Raw genomic sequence first — 21,973 nt, 5'->3', positions numbered from 1 at the left:
TAATCCTGCATACAAAATTATTCCATTTTGTTTCAGCTGGTTGATTTTGTCTTAGGCCGAAATTTTCAATGGGTTTTCTGCATTTTCCAAGTTCTACTTGAACCGATTATGTTCAATACTACCTTCCCAAACTTGAGGCTTAGCTCATCAAGGTAACATCGAGGGTAATGTGCCAACGGGGGTTGATACCTTGATCGTAACCACGGCTTGAGAAGGATTTGATCTCCAAGTAAAAATCCAAATGCACAATGCGCAGGACAAAGGAAAACGTAAATTAAAAACCGTACATTTCCTGTGTGTCCTGTGTCCCGTGTAGGTATGGTAGGCAATTAACCAATGGGCTAGGATTTGCCGTGGGTGAAGAAAGAAAGAATGATCTAAATATACTTCGGTGGGTTCCAAGGTTGACTTATCTAGATTAAGTAATCAGAGAAAACAGCGATGATGTGGCGCAGACTCGATAGTTGCTGGAATGGTATATGGTACGGACGGTCATGCATAAGTCAGACTCATCAGCCAACCACAACCGTACATCTTAGCTAAATATGAAAGCTGCAGGACCAGCAGGTACGTTGATATCATGTACATGATGTATGAACTCGGCATATACCTACAGACATGGCTGTATACGACGGAGTGTATGTTTTATTGTTTGTCCTTTGGCCTGGCCTTTTCGTTTGTGATGTTTATAGATTTACGTCGTCTATTTACGGTGCTGCCTTAGCTTTAGTCCTACCATTTGTTTCTTCGCATTCCTTGGATTTTTGAATTGCAGCATGTTGAATTGCAACTTTGTTGACATATTAGTTCATCTAACAGGTTTAGGGTCACAAAGATCCACTTTGTGAGCTTGGTGATGTGACCACCGAAAGGTAGGAGCCTAGAAAGAGAAATCAGTCCTGTTCGTATTGATTGTCGTCCTGGAGAGTATCAAAGAGCCTGGGCTGTGATTGTGGTGGGTATGGTGTGGGTGTGGTGAGGGTGCGGTTGTGGTTGCAACAGTTTGTTAGTGTTGCTATTCTGTTGCTTGCCCCTTGCTAAATGGCTTAGGTGGGGTACTCGCAGCCGCCCGGGACGGGGACTTTTGGGGAAAAAGCGCCACTATCACGTGCACCACACGCATGTTTGTATCTTACTCTAGCCTATTTGCGTAACAATCACCTAGGCAATAGGTAATGTCAATTCATTCTTGGTATTGAATTTCATTGGACAATTCTATTTACTCAGTCAACATGAAGAATACCTAGATAGGTTGTCATCGTCGTCGTTATCGTCGTTGTCTTCGTCGTTGTCGCCGCCGCCTTTCCCATAAAAAAGGAATGTGGCGATAGAGTAGAAAGAACAATCCAGCAAACTCTTCCCTTTCTCTTCAGTCGTATAAGTCCGAATCGGGCATACCAATACAAAAGAGACTGCAATTGAAATAAGTGAGGACTGAAATGGATAGAGCGAACTCGTCACACATTGGAATTATCCACTCTTAATTTATTTCAACTGCCGCTAAGTTACCAGTGCACACCGCGCACAGCACTACCACGTTTTTCTCCACTACATGCTGATACCGATTGCACATCTCATTTGGAAACCTTGGATATCGAAATTTGTTTCTTTGCTACCTAATATCTCTTCATCGATTCCGTTCTTCTTGTCAGTATCAACATCAACATCAACTCCGGCGATGAAGATTTGGTGGAAGTCTCCGAATCCCCGAATGCCGGAGCGAACAAACTCCTTCTGAACACAACTTCACGCGGCTTCTTGCATTTTTGTACAGATTCCTTACCTCCTTCAGACCATGAACCATCCCATTCTTTATGCAAACTACTAGTCAATGTCATCCTTGCTAGATAAGCATCTCAAATATTGTACACAATCACGTCACTAGCATCTAAATTTAGCGCAGTACCTCAGTCACGAACATGTTTATGCGCTTATCCGTCGTTGTGGGAGTCTTTGGAGTTCTCGGGGACGACCCTTGCCGCTGCTGTGAAATTCCAAATCCCCGCGATCAAGTTCAGTAAGTGGATGTCTCTTTGAGATTTGCCACAAGGAAGTCCACTCCACTCTTCCTTCTGTTGCATGAATCGAAGGTATAGCCTATCACTTATCTGTTATGAAAGCTGTTGGTATTTTGCGTTTGACATGGGCGGCGCTTGTCACTCAAAGGAATCTGGCCTTTGGAATCCAGTACCACGAGGTCGGTGTGGATGTGCTATCCGGCATGCATATTGTTGATCTGTTAACCACGCGAGTTTTGTGATATATCGTCAAGCGGTGCACTAGCAGGCTATCTTTAATATATACTTTGAGCTAGATCTTTAACTCTAAAGATGAGCCCCAATGCTACAAGTGGATGCGAAATCCATTCCCATCAGATGTTTGTAGATATACCTTAGGTATCTGAGTGTATCCCTTGCTAAAGTGTTGTGCCAATGTCGTACAGATGATTGCGCTGTGTATCAAGTTGTATTGTGCATCATCTCAAAACCGGAAATCCACCCAAATTTGTTCAATTGATATACACGGCGGACTAACATTCGAATTTCGTTTCTGTTCTACTCCCCATTCAACACTCTGCGACTATGCCACTTCAAAAGTCAGGATCGCGTCCCAAGCAGATGATCTTTCATCGAGAGAGTAACAGTGCTGATGGATTTTTCGAATACGATCGTAATACCAGCAATAGGCAACCAGAAAGCCTTTTCTGGATATCAGAAAATCCAAAATCCGACAAACTTGCGGTTAGAAGGAATACAGCTATTATGGTACGAAAACCTCCTGAGATCCGGATCGATTCTAGCCAAACGGCACAGTCACCATTAAGTCCTTTACATTTCGATTGGGGTTTTAACGATAACTCGGCGAGCGGAAGTATGGATAAAAGTGTGGATGAAAGTGTGGGTGGCCAAGGGAATAAGAGTACACCGAACCTAACAAAGGTAGAATCGACACCAATTGAGGACGATGTTGGTTCTTTGTCTCCAACTATATCCAAGTCCAAAAGTTGTGTTTCATTAAGAATTGCGACTCGTACCTTGCAATCAAGTCCGATTAATGATAATAATCAGCATCATAATCGTCAGCCCCGCTATCATTATTTCCCCCAAACCCTGGCGCCCCCAAAATTGGACTCAGGTGATGCACCATTAGCAACACAAGCGCAGACTTGCAGCAACACCGGCATGGTATTTTCAGAAAAAGAAATTCCGCAGCAGGCACAAGCAAATTCTAACTTGAGGTTACATTCTTATAAAAGAGAGGCGCAAGCTACCTCGTCAGATAAGCTTATGGAAGGGGAAGGGAAGGAGGAAGGATCAAATATTAATCTCTTCCATAATCCAAATACTTCATCGTTGTTAAATCATCTTATTAATGAGAAAGGAAATCCAACTCCTACCATTACTAGTATCCCTAGTATTCCCAAAACTCCTACTCCCACCAAAAAATTAATCCGATCAACCAAGTCATACGATAGATTTATTCTCAGATCAAAGGAAAAATCGTTCTTTCATTTTCATTCTCATCCAAATAATTCTCAGCAACAACAAGATCAACAACAGCAACCACAGTCCAGTCATAATAAGAAATCGATATCAACATCTGCTTCATGTTCGAATCTACAAAAGATGGTCGAATTTACCGATAACGTCGAACAATTAATTCGCGAAACGGATGAAGCATTCCAAGCAGTTGGATTTGCTTTAGGTGATGCAAAAGCTGCCACTCGAGGATTTCAGCAATTCGAAAATAGCAAAGCAGCCAGGATAACCGGTATGAGTGTTAATGATATGAACAATATGAACAATATGAATATCAAGAATATCAACAATACCATCGTTACCCGCCAAAACCGATCGACCTACTCGAGTAAACCTCTCGCACGGACCAATTCAATCTCGAAGCGCAATCAAATGCAGAATTCCAACTTTTTGAAAGAACGTCCATCTTCAACCAGTCTTTCGGGAAAATCCCCCGTGCCAAAATCTTCATTCAATACAAAAGCAAAGAAGTCGATTTCTCCCAAACAAAAGAAAAGTACTACTTCGGATAAGGCTTCGAGGAAGAGTTTACCGCATCCGCATTCAAGTGCAAGATGGAACTTGGGAGATGTCACAGCCAGTATGGCTGATGTTTTCAAAGGAAAATTCACCAGACTGGAAGCCGATGAAATGTTGACTCCGGATAGATTACAGCAACTAGAGGAAAAGGCGGAAAAGGCAAAGTTAGATAATGAACGAAAAGCTTCATTGGAAAATGCTCAAAATGAAGCCGCTCGCAATGTCGACACAGTCAAAGATGCGGATGGGATTACTTCAGCGGGATATTCACGGAAAATAGATGCGGATAAGAAGCTTGATACGAACAATATATCGTCGGATAGCCCAAATAATGTATCACCAACAGAACCCTTTCATTTGGAACATTTATTACCTCGCATCAACAATGACAAGGACAAAATATCCAATTCAACACGAATTCTTGGTTCTTCTTCACCACTACCATTTACATCGTCAGATGTATCCGAATCTTTGGAAAATGACCACCAAAGAGGTCGAAGAGCATTATCCGATGTGTCAAATCCCGATTATGCCGAAATCGATGCTATCGAACAAGCATTCGAAGATCTCAACTTCCCCTCTCCACCCCGCGATTCTCCACATTCTCCACCTAGACTCCCACGAAGTCGTTCCAACACAGGAATGACAAGTCTCCTACCCACCATTCCCGAAATCTCTCCCCTGAACATCTTAGCCCCACGAACCCCTCAACGATCCTTCTCGCAAGATTCGGAATATTCTCAAGACTCAAGTACATCCTCTGTAGACTACATTCAATTACCCTCCACACCATATACCCTCACATCTCCACTTTTCCGCCACGGTCCCATTCGTCTCGAACATGTCTATCATCGCTCTAATCGCGATTCTCTGTCTGCGCCCGAGTTTGAAGAAGCACTCGATTGGACCGCATTCCAGATGGCAATTTCAGGCACAATGGACGATGGTACATTAGGCGCTAGCGAAGAAAGCATCTGGGAAGCAGATGAAGCGGAGGTTGATAGTATTTTCGATTGGTGGAGCGGATTCGGATATCCTGGAATCGGTCGTTTAGTCAGAGAAGCACCTGTTTCTCGACGCAAGAGAGGAAAGTCCCTCGCGACTCCCGATGCGGAAAAGAGTCCTCTCAAAAATAAAGATGGAAGGGATAATCGCGCGACGACTATCGGACTTGGACTGGGCTTTGGTATTCCTAGTGAAAGCAGTAGTGGCAGACCTAGAACCCCAGAATATCAAGGCGGGCTGTGGGTAGAAACGACCCGGGATAGTGCGCCACAAGTAGTGGATTCCGTATCTGGTCCTACCTTAGCAGCCAGGAGAGATGTGGCACTCAAAGTGAATGTTCCAGAGCCAAAAATCGATGATGACGATAATGATTCGCTACCACCTTCGCCGATCAACTTGGTTAAAATTAAGGATGAATACATTCCCATGGGATACAACTTGGGACATGATTTGGGGGATTTTTTGAACTGGGAAACGTATCATGTGCAGAGTCTTTTTGGAGAGGATGAGGTAAGAAATTATATGTAATTCCAGGAGGGTTCAAGAGAAGGAGAGAAGAGTGCTATGGAAGTGGATTTAATGGCTGAATGTTTAACGGCCTTGGAGTTATAATTTGGGATACGGAAATGGAAATGGAACACGGAAAGGAAATCCATGGAATTGGGAATGGGAATATATATTGTGCAATGCATATATGGCTTATGAGAAACGGACGGAAATGGACATGAGAAAGGAATTTCATGTGGAAATGGATAAAGAATATCTAGTAATCTTGAAATAGTACATTAATATCAAAAACCAGCATATCTTATATACACTTGAAGAGAAATTGTTCTATTGAGTGTTTAAATGCTTGAGAGAAAGTGGTGCATTTCATGCTTTTGTGGAAATAATGGAAGAGTGAAAGTACACTTTACTTGAGGTAAAGCAGGAGACTCCCCGGTCGTGTATTCGTGTGAGATATCGACAGATGAAGATCAGAGCATGATAGCTCTGTTATAGACAGAAATCGGGTTTGGTCGTCCCGCTATCTGAATGTGTCTTGGAAGTTGGAAGTTAATGGATCTTTGAAATATCTGGGTGTGTTCTTCGGTTCCCAAAATATGTGGTGATGTAGGTTTGGTTTGAGGAAGATGGAGGTGCGTGTAGAGGGAATAAGGATGTGAATGAAATATTTCCTTCTCATTAGCTCTCGATACTTTCCTGGTTTCGTTGAGACTTCTTAATTGCTTGATACTACCCCCCTTTTCACTCTTCTTTTTGCGATACCTCGATGGCTTCCGCCGATCATACTCCTCTTCTTTAGGTTTGGATGTATGGACGAGTAGGTTTGGATTTCAAATGGGCAGATAAACAGAGCTTGAAACTGTTAAGAAGTTCATCGGATATGGATGACCAAATGGTATAGCTTTTATTATACGTCTATGTATCCAGGTATCTATCTGATGATTCGACTCGAGAATTAACGATAGGAAACTACCCACGGGACAACGACGCATCTCTCCTGTATTTGAACCATCCCTTATGAATGAGGAGACTGATGATAAATTTCAACATAAACACATATTATCTGAAGCTTTGAACTATTAATGGAAAAGACATCGCATTCAAATGGAAGTTTTCAGTATATCTTGTCCTCCCTCTCCTACTGGGTGAGTGTCTGGAAGATGATAATTGCAAACTACTTAGCCAGTGTTTTAAGCCGACGATTCAGGAATTCCAACTTCGACTCGCACAGTCGGATATTCGCACCTGATGCTTGGATACAACAAGTGTTCCAAAAAGTTGATTGCATATAATAATAACTATCAATGAATCCAAATAAAGACAACCATTCGATGATAATTTGGGTGTATGTCACGTGTCCATCACAAAAGCAGATGCGTAAATGCAAACGGAATCAACATCAACTCAATTTTGTACTCTTCTAAAGGGAACACGAACAATTCTTCCATGCCCAGGCGAGCATAACAAATTGCATAATTAAAAACTTTCCACCGAATTCGGCGGAAATAAAAGAATGAAAAAAATCAGATAATAATGGCCCAACAATTGGATCTGACTCGCGGGTAGAAAAACGATGATTTGCCGTATGGCAGAACTCTCCGAAGCGGGGCAGTTTATGTACCGATGCATTGAATGTACGAAGTACCTACGAGCCTACCTACGAAGTACTACTTGGAAATCTGTTCGGAGAACGGACATGTCTTTGATCTTGAATGCATCTCGGACTTCGGGGCTCCTACTCGTACGTTTTGGAAGTTAGCATACACAGCATTCGGATATCAAGGGGTGAATAGCGAACTCTCTGATGAAGGGGTAAATATTACCTTTTTCCCAACAAGATCAATCGCCCAGGTAATACTTGTCGGAAGCTACACAGCATGGATCTATACATACCTAGGTACGATAGGATATAACTCTGAATCAGCCGAGTCGACCTTAACTCCTACGTCGTAAGTAGAAGCGGATGTTTTTCCTCAAGTAGCTATTTTATGATATTGTGTGGAACATTTTCCTCCTTCGTTGTCAAGGTGGCGGCTTTGGCGGGGTGTTTTTCTGAACATTGATATACGTCCGACAACCTCGGCATAGAAAACGATGGGCAAAAACAGAATCTCGTACCCACATTCTTCAACAAAAGCTTACCAATTCACATAAACCTCAAGTCATGTCTCGTTCACGCAATCAAAAACGGAGATTTCGTTTCAATGGAGAGAAGATGTCCTTGAAAGGCGGCGAATAAGAAGAAGTATCTGATACAGTGACCCTGAAAGGTAGGTAGTCTTTAGAATGTTCTACAAAACTTGCATGGTTTGAGCTTGGATGAAGACGTTTACTAGCAGGAACGTCATACCTGAGAAAAATTCATTCACAAAGACTATTTATATATATCTATCTCTCTGTCCCCCCTTCATTCCCTTTGGCTATATTCAATTGTTTTTTCTTTGACAATCTCACACTACAATAATATATCTACATCTACATAAATCAAAACCGCCAAAATGGTTCAAAACAAAGGTCTTATCTTCAAGCAAGTTCCTCAGGGAGTTCCTGTTGCAGGAAAGGATTTGGTAGTTGAGACTCGTGAATTCGATCTTGACCAAGCACCACCCGCTGGAGGTATCACAACCAAGAACTTCTATGCCTCCTTCGATCCTTACCAACGTGGACGTATGAGAGCCGCAGAAACCAAGTCCTACTCCCCAGCTTTCCCATTGGGACAACCTATCAACAACAACACTGTTGCCAAAGTTATCAAGTCAGACAACCCTAAATTCCAACCAGGAGATCTCCTCACCGGTCTCATCTGGACTGAAGAGTACTCTGCTCTTCCAAAACAACTCGCAGATGGCGCAGCAAAAATCGAGAACCCATATAACTTGGACGTAAAGCATTTCCTTGGAGCATTGGGCAGTAAGTCATTTTGATGCCCTTGACACCCCGAAGCATACTAACGTTCTTCTCACTTAGTGCCCGGATTGACCGCATACTCCTCATTCTACGAAATCGGCAAGCCTGTCAAGGGCGAGACCATCTTCATCTCCTCCGCATCCGGAGCCGTTGGAGCCCTCGTTGGACAACTCGCCAAGCACGAAGGCCTCACAGTTATTGGATCCGTTGGTTCTGATGACAAATTAGACTACATCATCAACGAATTGAAGTTCGATGGTGGTTTCAACTACAAGACCGAGAAGCCAGCAGATGCTCTCAAGCGTCTTGCACCAAACGGCGTCGACATCTACTACGAGAACGTCGGAGGAGAACAATTAGAAGCTGCTATCAACGCAATGAACGATCACGGTAGAATCGTCGCGTGCGGTATGATTAGCGAGTACAGCAAACCAGAAGCCGAGAGATACCCCATCAAGAACTTGATGAACATTGTTGCAAAGAGAATCACCATGAGAGGTTTTATCGTTTCTGATGCTAACATGGGCCCATTGCATGTCAAGGCAAGAGACGAGAATGTTGCCAAGTGGTTGGCGGATGGAAGCTTCAAGGCTTCTTTGAGTGTTACTGACGGAATCGATAATGGACCAGAGGGATTCATTGGTATGCTTGGAGGAAAGAACTTTGGAAAGGCGGTTCTGAAGATTGCTGATTCCGAGGTGAGTTTTATTCATTGAGTCAATCTTGAAGTGCGGCGCTAATATATTTCTCAGTAAACAACATATATATATAATGGGCTAGAAAAGTCATGAAATAATAATTTAAAAATATATACCCAAATACACGTTCCTATAATTCTCCTCCTCTCCGCAAAATATCGTTCCGCGTAAGAGATCAAACAGAGCTCGTGAAGTCCCTCGAAGCTTTATCTTCTTGTACTTGAATGTATCCAGATCTTCTGAATAAGTATTCATTCTCTCATACTCTCGTCGAAGCCAAATAGAATCTCAGCGTTTTGCTGCATCCCACCACAAATCCTCGAACTATAACATTATTTGAAAACAAAGCTGTCTGCATCTCTTTACTATTTCAAAAGTGGTGGAAAGAAAAAGTGTCGCAATAAAGTCAATTATTATCTATTCGACTGTTCGTCTGTCTGGCAAAACTTTGAATTCAATTAATGTATTGATTAGGCCAATCACACATCCATCCATGAATTCCAGATTTCCCGTACCACAATTGCATTCATTCTCTACCCTTACTATATCGCCTCAACAATCACTCTTCACATTAATCAATATTTCTATAACTGCAATACCATTCATTCATTCATTCATTCATCCATCCATACATTCAATCTACACCAAACCATGACTTCACACTCCAATGTATTTAAAATCCACCATCCACCCACCAACCCACGATGCACAAAATTCTCACCGCTCGGACTACACCTTTCCACCCACCCCACAGCCCTAAATTATCCATCGCCTACCCACCACCTATCCACCCATTACCCACAACACTCACTGTCGAATTACCTAAAAATTGGGGCGGGGAATATCTTTCCCAGTGCGTTGTTTCATTCGTGAATTGGCTTGCGTGCTTGAGTCCTCGAGAATAAGTGATTCGAGAAGGTGGTAAAATTGCAGCAAATTAGTTTTATTTGGCAAAATGATCACCAATCGCTGAGGAATGTTATTGATTGCCCGTTCTAGGAATCGAACCTAGGATCTCATCATGACAATGTTTGATACAAGTACTAGTGATGCGCTTTACCGCTAAGCCAAACGGGCGTTTTTGGTGGTTGTTGTTGGTGACTGGAATGGGTTGTATGAATATCAAGCTAGAGATGCGGATGCGCTATGGGTTTTACCATTTGAGGTGGGATGCTGGGATGTTGAATGGTCCTAGTAAATGCGTAGATTAGATGGGAAATTTGTCGATACCTAGGTATCGAAATGTGATGAGTTTGGATTTCTCTGTTAAAAACTCGTTCTCGGGGCTTCGACTCAATGCTGTGCAGAGAGCGGTGGATGGGATGCATGTTGGTACTTTTGTTGTTATAAGTCAGTTTCCGTTGTTGGTGTACTGTAAATGAGAATTTGGGATACGCTAGAGGTCAAGAATTGAAAGCTAGCTGGGATGGGATTATATATATCGTCGTCAAGGTCTGATTACTGCGCGAATTGTCTTAACGGATCGGATGAGATATAAGATTACAAGTCTGAAGGGAACAATTGTAGTGCCTTATGATGTGAAATTTGGCCAACATAAACAACGAGCTGAACTGGAATCTTACATGGGTATCAACCATGCGTCGAAATAAGATGAATGGCTCTGGGAACGCATCAGAAATAATCGTGCTGAACTCTTTGGGCGATCGGTGGCACGATATCCAACGGCAATATTTCATTGTAACGCAGTGGTAACGGATCTATGTCGTCATGGCGGTGATTTCGGTCCTGGAACGCCTGCCTTTATGCTTTTTGCCTGGTTCTAACTCAAACATATACTCCAATCAGGCGTGTCCTAGAAAGTACAGCTCAGTCCATCCAAGATTTGCCTTCCATATTCATGCGCGTAAGAGTTTATTTAAAGATCGATCGAAATATTATCTTGTCAATGTATTCCTAATCTGATGGAAATAATCAATCTCCGGTATAGCAAGCTCCGAAAAGTTTCTTTTCCGGTAGAAATTGCAGAGGTCTTATTATCTGTGGTGAATCTAACCCTCGTTTGATGATTGCTAGCTCATTTTTCTTTACGAAGATAAATTCGTCCTTAGCTGACAAGTAAAAACTGCATTTCGTTTGTAGGATGAATCCAATCCGCTGGAATGAAGAAATGGCGTTTCACATCCGGGGACAGCCAGAACTTCTCCATATTTAGACTACAGACCCAAAGATCAGTTGCTAAGAAGAACAGATTTGTGCCGCTCAAACCAATGATGTGGTAGATATATGGACCAAGAGATTCAAGTCCGTTGAACTTTTTTATAGTAGTCGAGTGGCGGTCAATGATGGACGTGTCCCAACATCGAAGTTAAGAAGGTGTTTGTTCAAATCGACTTTTTGTCAGTGTAACCAGGGTGTATTGGCTTTCGACCGACTCGGTTATTGTCACTGGGGATGACGCCACGTCAGGGACGTCAAGATTAATGCCACCAGGGCCTGATATCTCTTCCAAACTTCCCCATTCGAATATTCGGGCACAATTGGGATAAAACGCAATGAATGCATCTGGTATTTGGGTGTGAGTATTTATCTTGTAATTCTCAAGATTGTGGCCAGTGGGCACATGATGTTGAATATCTCCACTTTCGCTTGTCCAAATGTACATGAAGCTGGCAGTAGTAATGAGAAGGATATTGTTCCCAGGATTGAACGATAGCCCTGTGATAGCATCAGGGAAGCGGTAGTCGAAAATTGTTTTAGACTGTGACCACACATCGCTAGAGTTCACGAGTTTTTGTATAAGCATACGACCAGACTCGTCTGTTGTGGCTAGAACGCCAGTATTATCTCCCCACACAATTTTAGTAACTGAAATATTCGTAGCATGTTGGTAGAGACATGTGTTCTCGAGGCCATCTTGCGTATTGTAGACAGCAACAGAGCCATCCTGCCTACCGCAGAAAACCCATTCCCCATTCGAATCTACTGCAATTGCTGTTATATCAGGCTTCAGGCTTCCTTCGATCATTCCCACAGTCTGAACTATCGCTTTTGCTGGCGCACTTATATCGCTGTTGTTACCGTCACCCAATGACTTCCTCACAAGTGCAGCGGGTTCTCATACTCTGCAATGGGAACCACGAATGTCAATGAAACGTAAACCGTCACCACTGAAAACTAGCGATCGGATTTCTTCATCGTATGCATTGATTCGGTATATCAGAGATAAATTTGCATCTTCCGTGCCGTCAAATTCATAGAGCTGAATCGTACTGAAAGAACTACCTGATGCCAATGTTCTTCCATCAGGTGAGCAGGCCAAAGTTTGCGCATTTACTTCTGGTATACGATGCTTGAGCTCAGTTGTTGTTGGGTCAAAGATTACAAGCTCTCCGTCCCCATAAGAGACGACTAATAAGTTGATATCGGGATTCGGATTGAAAGCCATGGCTGATGCGTGATAGTAAGTACCGCCTACACTTTCCATAAGCCCTCGATCTCGGACAAGTTCACCACACAAAACTTCGTTATACAGATCAAACAGAAGTATAGGGCTTGCTCTGGAGCTAATTGCTATCATCTCTAGACCTGGTGCGATGAGAACCTCTGCTGGTGGCTGGTAGATTGTCTCCCGCCCCTTAAGATGAATTTCATGCCAGAATACGCGGTCTTTCTCTTTCTCTTTCAATACATCAAACCAACAAATGAAATTCTCAGATGTTGCCACTATTAATCCATAGTTTTCAGGGGTGAACATAAGGGCCATTGTTCGACAACCAAGCTGGAATGAACACTTCACCCCGCCTGTTTCGAGATCCCAAATTCGTATTGAGCGTATTCCGGCGGATGCAAGCAATTGATCTTTAGTCCCAAAGGTGAGGAACTTCACTTTCTCTCCATGATCGAAGGTAAATTTAACTTGACTTGTTGCAGTGTCGTACACTATTATTCGACCGCCTGATAGCCCAACAGCAAACATATATTCTCCGCGTGTGAGTGTGATAGCTTGTAGGCCCTGTCCCTTGTAATCGATTTGAGTCAAGCAGTCATCCCATGTACCTCTTGATAACCCTATGACATTCAAGCCATGCTTCAATTGCTTGTGTTTTGTAGCGATGATTGATTGCGAAGGGCACATCGATGGAATCTGGCCATGGATTGATGAAGGCGATGCTAGGAGGATGTTTCGAAATTTTGTGCTGATGCGAATAAGATCTGTGATCCAAAATTCTACCTCGCGGAGGTCCTCGCCGATAGGAGGGAAATACTTCTGACGGCGATCGAGATAAGCTTTCATGTTTTTGGCGGCACGGCTTATATAGTTTACATTGCCTAGTCTTGCAACGGTCTCAATCCACCATAAAACGTTCGTGTCAAGGAATTTGTGGAGCTTCTGAAAAAGCTCGGCACGCGAAGACGGAGCTTGATACAGGTGCTCAGAGAAGAAAGTGCAAGCGTAGTCAAGTAATATGGCTTCGTGATTTGCTGAGGGTGTCGATACTTCAAATCGTTTCAACCGAAAGGCCCGTATATAGCCTTTACTTAACACGTCAAGGAACAGAGAAGCAAGTCGATAGTGTCCTTCCCTTCTGTCCACAAAAAAATCGGAACATAGGTCTTTTTGTAGGAGAAAATCTTTGGCACTTTGATGGATTAGGTGTATACGTGACTGTTGATCGACGAACACAAGTTGTCCGCAGATAGAGTTTATGTCTCTTCGTAAATTGTTAACTGTGCTTTTGGAATCTAGCTTCAGAGCACATTGCATCTCGGTAACAGTTAATGGTCGATAGGAGCAAACAATCCACATGAAGATAATCTTGGCCAATTTGGCCCCTCTCCGGTCTTTTGACAAATTTTCCAGAATTTTTGTATAGAATTGATTCATATCCGCTGGTATATCTGAGAGAACTGTTTCAATATCTTCTTCGGTGTAGATTTCAGAGAGTTCTTGCATGACAAGTCGCACCCAAAGAAAAGACCCGGAAGACATAGCTAAAATCCGCTCGGTCAACTCCTCCTGTTTTGAGAGCGTGTCCAAAGGAAGGCTATCCATATGAGCTTCCAAGAATAGTTTGATATCTCCCATCGTATCTGAGGCAAAAATTTCTTGGCTGATTAAACTTTTACCAAAGCCGAGAAATCCCTTATCTAAAATCTGGCTGTGGCGGCTTGTAATGAAGATCCGAACCAGAGATCTGGGAGAATTGATGAGCTTAATTAACATAGGAAAAAGAGCTTGGGAACGAGTACACTCATCGCGCGCATCGATAACCCAATATTGGTGCACCTTCATCGCAATTTGAAGAATCCCGTTAACAAATAATTTGTTCCAAATCACAACCTCGTCGTTGTTGTTGTTCGTAATGCCATTTGATTCCATGTCTAAGAGAAATTTGCGAATTTCAGGACTATGTAACGCCATCTGATACGCAAGAGTACGCAAACAATAGCCAATCGATGAATCAGCAGCCACTCCATCCTTGAAAAAAAAGTAACTATATGCAAGATTACTTTGATCCAGATGGTCAATAACATGTCCAGCGAGAACGGTCTTTCCCGATGCGGGATTCCCACTCAGCCAATAGACTGAAGGCGAGTCGGAAGTAGGATCTTGCCAGCTGGTAAAGTTTGGAGTCGTGATCAGCCAATTGCATGAGCCTTCAACTCTTGCGTCACGGGCTACTATTCGATCTTCCTCTTGAACATCGTGGATACCTAATAGGCCATGAAGACGATGTCGCTCGGCTGATGTAGTCTCGCACTGGATCCTCAAAGCTTCAATCATAAATCAGTAAGAAAAGAGTTTTCAGGTGATGGACTAGCTTACTCTCTGCTGTGGCATGATCGACAGTCGAACTAAGTGCGTTTTAAGAGTCTTAAAATTAGGGTCTGAAGGCAAATCAAATTTGCATATTCCTCGATGATCAGCATTAATGTAAGCAATTCTTTCCTTTGGCCATTCCAGCGTTGCAGATTCTTTCTCGACAATTCTTGCATTTATGAAACTCGTCTCTTGATTTTCATAGAAAGACCATATATGCAAGTTGGGATGCGAAGACTCAACACCTATACGTGGTGTATCCTACATTCTTGTATTATTGTTATCCTCACAATCAACATGGAACCCAGTTCAGCTCTTGGAAATGATCTAGATCCAAATATTCTCGCTGGTATGTTCATTCTTGCCTTCTGTATTGTGAATCTTTCAGAGCATGCCGTTCCATTCATCAGCATCTCATAGGAGCGTAAAGAAAACTTTAGATGTACAAATCCAAGCGGTACATCCCGAGGTCCTGTCGTTGGATCTCAAGGGGCTGATGCAAATTGTACAAAATGAACCTAGACAATTCTACCAGAAAGTCTCATCAGGATACAGACAATCGGTTCAATTACATGAACTGGATTTGCGCATTTTGACTATGGAGTCTTATTAGTATAAGATGTGAATGCTCATTGATTACCTCGATGCTGAGGTTTAGACACAATACGATATGAAAAATCAGCTGCCGAGCAACCGCAGCTAACATACTCGTGCAGAGCTTCCCGAGGTGGAAAAAGTACTCCAAATATCTGGCTTGGGTGTCTCCGCATGGGCAACTAAATCTAGGATTTCAACGTTATTGAAAGATGGGACAAATCAAGACTACTATCTGAAGGTATTCTTATGAACATTGCAAAATACTATACACCAATGTGGAGCTTCAGACAACAGTTGGCCACTTAGGTCGAGCTGCTATCAATGGAGAATTTGAGTCAATGAAGGCCATACAGAAAGTTATGCCTGACTTTATAGCTCCACCGATCGCCTAAAGATCAATGAAGAACGAGCCAGACTGTCACTTCTATCTCGGCCGATATCTACCAATCATAGATGAATTGGTAGAGCCCAGTTCATTCTGTGAGCAAATTGCCAGACTACATAGAAACTCTGTCTCTCCGAACAACAAATTTGGCTTCCACACAGTGACTTTCAATGGTGATCTCCCACAGAAAATTGACTATTCTGATAATTGGGAAGCTTTTTTCGCAGATGGGTTTCGCCATATGTTAGAGATCAACACAGAACGTGCCGGACCGAGTGAGGAGCTAGAAGCTCTGCTCCCTGCCTTTTTCGAGAAGGTCATTCCTCGATTGCTTAGACCTTTAGAGGGAAGAATCAAGCCAAGTCTAGTTCGTAAGTCTTTCAGCTCTCAAATTCACTATCATTGAACAATTTTCCGAAATCTGACCATTCCAAATTCATATAGACGGAGATATGTGGTATGGAAATGCCGGCGTCAATACCCTCGAAGACGAAGCTGTAATATTTGACCCTGGATGCTTCTATGCCCATAACGAATGTGAGGACAACTTACCCTAACTACAGGCTTTCTCCAAGACTTCATAACTACAACTGATTTGCTAACTGACACTCTGGTGTAGATGAGCTGGGCAACTGGCGACCAGAGCGTAATAAGTTCTCGAAAACATATTTCAATGCGTATCATGCCTATATCCCGAAGACTTCGCCCGAAGAGGACTATGAAGATCGAATTGTTCTGTACTCGCTGCGCTTTAATCTGCATGCTGCAAGTCTCTTCCCTACAATTTTAGGATTTCGAGAGTCGTGAGTAAAGATTCTTTGGTGTCGCTTCGGCGACTCTTGACAGTAAACCTCTAATAAATGATATAGACTTATACAAGACATGAAGTATTTGGTAGAGAAATACCCTGAAGGACTGTCGTCGGATTTCGAAGCGTGATATAGTTTCACACTTACATCAGTTTTGGAAAGTCCGCATCATTATGTCCGCAACACAATGTTAGATCACGAGGATTTGAGATCTCACGTCTAACATGAGTTAATATATTACCCGAGGACCTTAGGTTTTCTTATCTCACTTTCAAACCCTCTTTGTCGATAAAATTTTTATAGTATTGAAGATTCATATTGGTCTTTTTGATACTATTGATATTTTGGATTGCTTATTAATAATCAATTTTTTTCAGCCAATTAGGGATCGGGGGGAACGTTTATCTCCTTGAGAGTCTGAGAGTATTTGGGTGTGTTTTTGGTGAACAACTCAATTTGTTTGGTGAGAGTATTTCAATTATATATATTATTCTTTCAACTATTATTTATTGAAAAACTAATTAAAGTATTCGAAAGAGCTCAATTGATATTATTATATAAATCGGCTTTAAATTAATTGGAATTATGATTGTTGTGAAATTCAATTAAAAAGTTTTTTTTTCAAATCAACTAAGTTATTTTTAATGATTTCAAATTATCTTTATTAATAATAAAAATAATATTAATCGAATTACTTTATTGAATTGAATACCTTACAAGTCTTTTCAAATATATTAATAGCATTAGAATTATATTATTGGTAATAATTAAATTCTGAATATAAAATACTTTAAGTTTAAAGTATTTTGCTTTAGAATTTTAAAGCTAAGTGTTGGGATAGGGATCATGTGACTGACCGCGCTAGCGCATGCGCTAGCGCCCCCGCACTATAGCATATACGTTCGTAGCCTTTAGCTTTTAGAACCTCGAGCAATATTACAACAATATAAATCATTAATATTATATTACTTCACCATCCCCATAATAATACCAACACTGATTAGTGATATCACAGATCAAAAGTTTGACACCTTAATTTCAAATACAATATAGATTTGTGACTAAGGTTGGTATTTCTCTGAAGAGATATAAGCTCTTGTATCAAAACAATATGGTTTGATACCTGCCCTTGTATAAATAAGGACTGTTGGCAATATGGTGGTAATTCTTGTGTTTAGTATTAATCCAATATAATTTAATATTAACAAACCAAGTTTAGTTGGTAATGTGGTGATGATTTTTATAATTAATCTTAGTCTACATTTTATTTTTTAAGGTAATGTGTGTTGAAGAATACGAACCAGTAGTTACCAGCTCGAGCTAAATACTATCTTTTAACAAATAAATATAACTTTACCGGATTTTGGCAAAATTATATTTAAGCATTTTACCTTATTACCTATCTGCTATTTATCAATATAACAGAATTTATAAAGACGATTCTGCGGAGTATAAGTCTAAATACGATGACGATATTGAAAGTGTGGCCGAATCGATTGTACTATCAGTTATTGCGATTGATGATTTTAATATAATAGCTGAGCAATGGTAGAATAACCCTATTGATTTTACAAAGGAAGTAGATATAAAAAAGATCAGGGATTTTTGTAAATACAAACTTTACAAATATCAACAATCGAAGTATTATAATAGTAAGCTATAATCGGATTACTTTCGCGAATTTGAATATTTCAATTCGGAATATTTTCAAGTAGTCGGCATATATCTTTTATACAAGTTGAAATACGAACTGTATTTGTACAGTATATTTGTTGTGAAGCATGAGATCTGCATAATACAATCTGTTTATGATACTTTAGTTGATATAATTCGATTACTATATAGAGAATAATCAGATAAAGAGATTGTGGATGTATTTGCAGATAAGGGATTTATATTTCGATCGAAAAGTATATAGAAGAAAATAAATGAAAAAGATATTCGAGTTTTTATATATATATTACTAAAAGAATCCAAGATATCTCAAATAAGCAGCTAGCCCAAACCATTAGGTTTCAATCAATACAGACTATCGCAATTACCAAGTATTCTATTTCAGATCACAATAATTTCAGGATTCAGCCTTTTAGATAATAAAGGAAAGAGCATTGATATTAAACAAAAAGTGTTATCAAAACCATAAGCACCCTATTACTATAAATCCATTCCCCAACCTAATACCAGCTTTCTACAAGAAAATAATAAACCCAACTCACCCATATATTTATTTTATAATCAGAAGAAACCACTACCTTCGCGGTTGGTTCAGTATGAATAGTTTCGACCCGAATACCTTTTCAACAATCCGACCCTCCACCACCACAACCGCCTTTACTATTACAAGAGAGAGGTAGTTAATTATTCAGGGATCTATTCAGTAATAACAGTAATTCGAGTAAAGGAAAAGGAGGAGAAAGTAATAAAAACAAAGAAAACGATTTCCTACAAAATGGTCATAATAGAAATAACAGCGACAAAGGTAAAGACGATATAAAAGAAGAAGAAAAAGGTGATTCAGAATACAATCACAATATTCCGAAGATCTTCCCAAATCTATTATCAAGAGTTATAAATATCGATCAACTTCTCGGAAATCTTGTGAAATTTTATAACAAGGATAACAAATACAGTGAACAAGATAACAATTTTATACATAAATTCAATATATTTCTCAACAATTATCAATATATTGATTTACCTGATAATCTACTTTTAAGAGTATTTCTTGCTATACTTATCAATATAGTATTTGATTTCTATTATACGAATTTAGAGACTATGCCAATATTGATATAGGAGATTTGCAAATTGTTTGTGGATATATTCAAAGGCCCCAAGCATAAAAGGAATATCATGCGGCAATGAGAAGCTATTATACTAAAGAGTGTAATAGTACAATTAGAGAATGATAGGAAATCAATCATTTATTATTTATAATAAATACTGATAAAATTATATTACTTATATAAAGGATTCAGTAATATAATTAAAACAAAGGATTTACTTTATCAAAAGATTGTTAATGTATGTGTATCAATACTACTATACTTCTAAACTTATTTTCGCCTAATTGATAATATATCAATTCTCCTTAAGAACTTCATTTAACTATTATGATATAGGAGCTGGCTTATTCACAACAAAAATATAATATTTTATATCGATTGGAAGTATTAATGTAAAGGAGGATATAATCAAAATAGAGGATTTGGATGAGGTGATTGATAACCATTCAAATTATAAACTAAAAAGAGTGTTTTGTTTACAAAAGAATAATTATTATCAATTAGATATAACAAAAAGAAGTACAACAAGTTACAATACAAATATAAAAAGTAATTTAAGAATAACTAATAATAACTTAATAAAGTTTTGAATAGTTTTTTATTGAATACAAAAATCCCAATCAAAATAATATTAAGGAATTTGATATTAATATAATAAGAAGGTCAAGCTTACTTCACCTTAATATACAATTTCAAGATTTATTAGAATAAGAATTATATTTAAGCTTTATTACTCAAAACGGACTTCTTAATAATAAAAAGATTATAATAAGATTAACTAATAAAACACTTATTTATATCCTAATACACATAAACTCAAAAGGAAAATTATATTTATAAACAAATACAACTCCAAAGAGTTCAGAGATATTATTGTTGATATAACTATAGCAGAATGGTTCACAATAGAATTCAATCAATATATAGCATATAAGATAATTGTTAAGAATATTATTTTAAATAAAAGTAGAGTAGGAATGCAAATATAATATTCGAGATCAAAAAAGCTAAATCTTTCGGATTAGTCAAATTCTATTTATTTCTAGGAACTATCGAATTTCATATCATGAATACAGAAACCTATTCCTATTATCACTTAATAATATAGATTGTTTCAATATATATTACAATAATATTATCAACATTATCGTTATAAGAACAGGAGAAAGTTACCCTTACATTCGATACAACAAGTATACAGTCTATTATAGCAAATTAATATATAAACAATTTATATAACAAATTATAAGATGTAATAAATATTACCTTATCGATATAAAATATAATGCCTCTATATATCGCTTTGATTATTTATCGGTATATAGACTTTTACAAAGTTACTACAGCGAACTAACTATAATAATATCTCAAAAGCCAAATTGATAAGCTCAACCAGTTCTATCAATATTATCAAAAATACAGAAAATTATCAGATCAATTTAATTCCAATCTATAAAATGATATTGACTTCAATCATTCAATAATAGTTGATATATATATATTAATATTTATTTATTCTACACGTTATTAATAAAGATATATATTCCCAAACTGTGTAATAGCTGGATAATATCACCGCAAAAACATATTTTCGATATGCTTCGAAATACTAAATGAATACTTATACAGTCCACTAGATTTTATTATACATAATACTAGAAAGAACTTTGTAAACAAGGAATTCGTTTAATATGCTGTAATCATATTGATAAGAACAAAGAATATACCAATTAAAGACATATTGGTTAATTGGCATAATTGAACACTATCATACAATTATTAAGAGAATGTATACTATTATCTCCAATAAGCTCAATAGTTTATTACAAAAGAGATAATGCCTATAAATAGCTATAAAAGCAATAAAACAACACTGTAGAACCAAACGGATTAGTTTTAATACTTTTAGTTTTTTGGAGTATATCCGCAGATATTTGAATCTGAACCCACTCATATCTACAGTTCTATAATAGTAATCAGCAATTAAAAAAGTAATAAATAAGATTTATAAACTACAAACAATACAATAAGTATCTAACACTTTGAGTTAATAAAATGGATTATTTATAATAGCTTTATATGATTTACCTATCAATTCGAAGGTTTGGATATAGAGAGAACATAAAGGATAGACAGGATTATATTATTTATTAAATATAAAAATAAGATATGTACAATACGACTACCAAGCGAACCAATGGCAATTCCGTATTACTCAGGTTAAACCTCATGTAGAGGATATACAGGATCGGTCTCAGGATTAACCCTAACCATTTACCGAATCAGCACAAATACTATTTGTACAAGCTGGATTGATATAGCAAGAGCAACTTGCTATATTTAGTGCAAGCAAAACAACTTTACCAAAATCTAGCAAATGTTATATCTACCCCTTCACCAGCTATTACCAGGAGTAGGAATCCAAAGAAGACCCTCTTG

At 39.1% G+C, this 21,973-nt stretch overlaps 4 protein-coding genes across 4 annotated transcripts; 3 read left to right on the top strand and 1 right to left on the bottom strand.

The window, feature by feature from the left end:
* Window positions 1-2,582: 2,582 nt before the first annotated feature.
* EAF02_002657 (uncharacterized protein) lies at window positions 2,583-5,591 on the top strand (the record flags this gene model as incomplete). The annotated part of the gene is made up of 1 exon (XM_038898705.1): window positions 2,583-5,591. The coding sequence occupies one exon, from the start codon at window positions 2,583-2,585 to the stop codon at window positions 5,589-5,591; it is 3,009 nt and encodes a 1,002-aa protein (XP_038760993.1).
* A 1,423-nt stretch (window positions 5,592-7,014) lies between these two features.
* On the top strand, window positions 7,015-9,351 carry EAF02_002656 (uncharacterized protein). Its single transcript, XM_038898704.1, has 5 exons — window positions 7,015-7,311; window positions 7,400-7,519; window positions 7,733-8,480; window positions 8,538-9,175; window positions 9,230-9,351. Exons 3-5 carry the CDS (start codon window positions 8,069-8,071, stop codon window positions 9,230-9,232), a joined length of 1,053 nt encoding a protein of 350 aa, XP_038760992.1. The 5' UTR covers window positions 7,015-7,311; window positions 7,400-7,519; window positions 7,733-8,068; the 3' UTR covers window positions 9,233-9,351.
* Window positions 9,352-11,501: 2,150 nt separating this feature from the next.
* Window positions 11,502-14,978, bottom strand: EAF02_002655 (uncharacterized protein; the record flags this gene model as incomplete). Its single annotated transcript, XM_038898703.1, has 3 exons — window positions 11,502-12,227; window positions 12,258-14,897; window positions 14,964-14,978. 3 exons carry the CDS (start codon window positions 14,976-14,978, stop codon window positions 11,502-11,504), a joined length of 3,381 nt encoding a protein of 1,126 aa, XP_038760991.1.
* A 974-nt stretch (window positions 14,979-15,952) lies between these two features.
* On the top strand, window positions 15,953-16,746 carry EAF02_002654 (uncharacterized protein; the record flags this gene model as incomplete). Its single annotated transcript, XM_038898702.1, has 3 exons — window positions 15,953-16,310; window positions 16,384-16,476; window positions 16,559-16,746. 3 exons carry the CDS (start codon window positions 15,953-15,955, stop codon window positions 16,744-16,746), a joined length of 639 nt encoding a protein of 212 aa, XP_038760990.1.
* Between the last annotated feature and the right edge of the window lie 5,227 nt (window positions 16,747-21,973).

Source organism: Botrytis sinoallii (genome assembly GCF_014898435.1).
Source record: "Botrytis sinoallii strain Bc 23 chromosome Unknown BSIN_004, whole genome shotgun sequence".
Classification (NCBI taxonomy): domain Eukaryota; kingdom Fungi; phylum Ascomycota; class Leotiomycetes; order Helotiales; family Sclerotiniaceae; genus Botrytis; species Botrytis sinoallii.
Note: the sequence above shows the minus strand (reverse complement) of the source record. Positions and strands in the feature narration are given on the sequence as shown.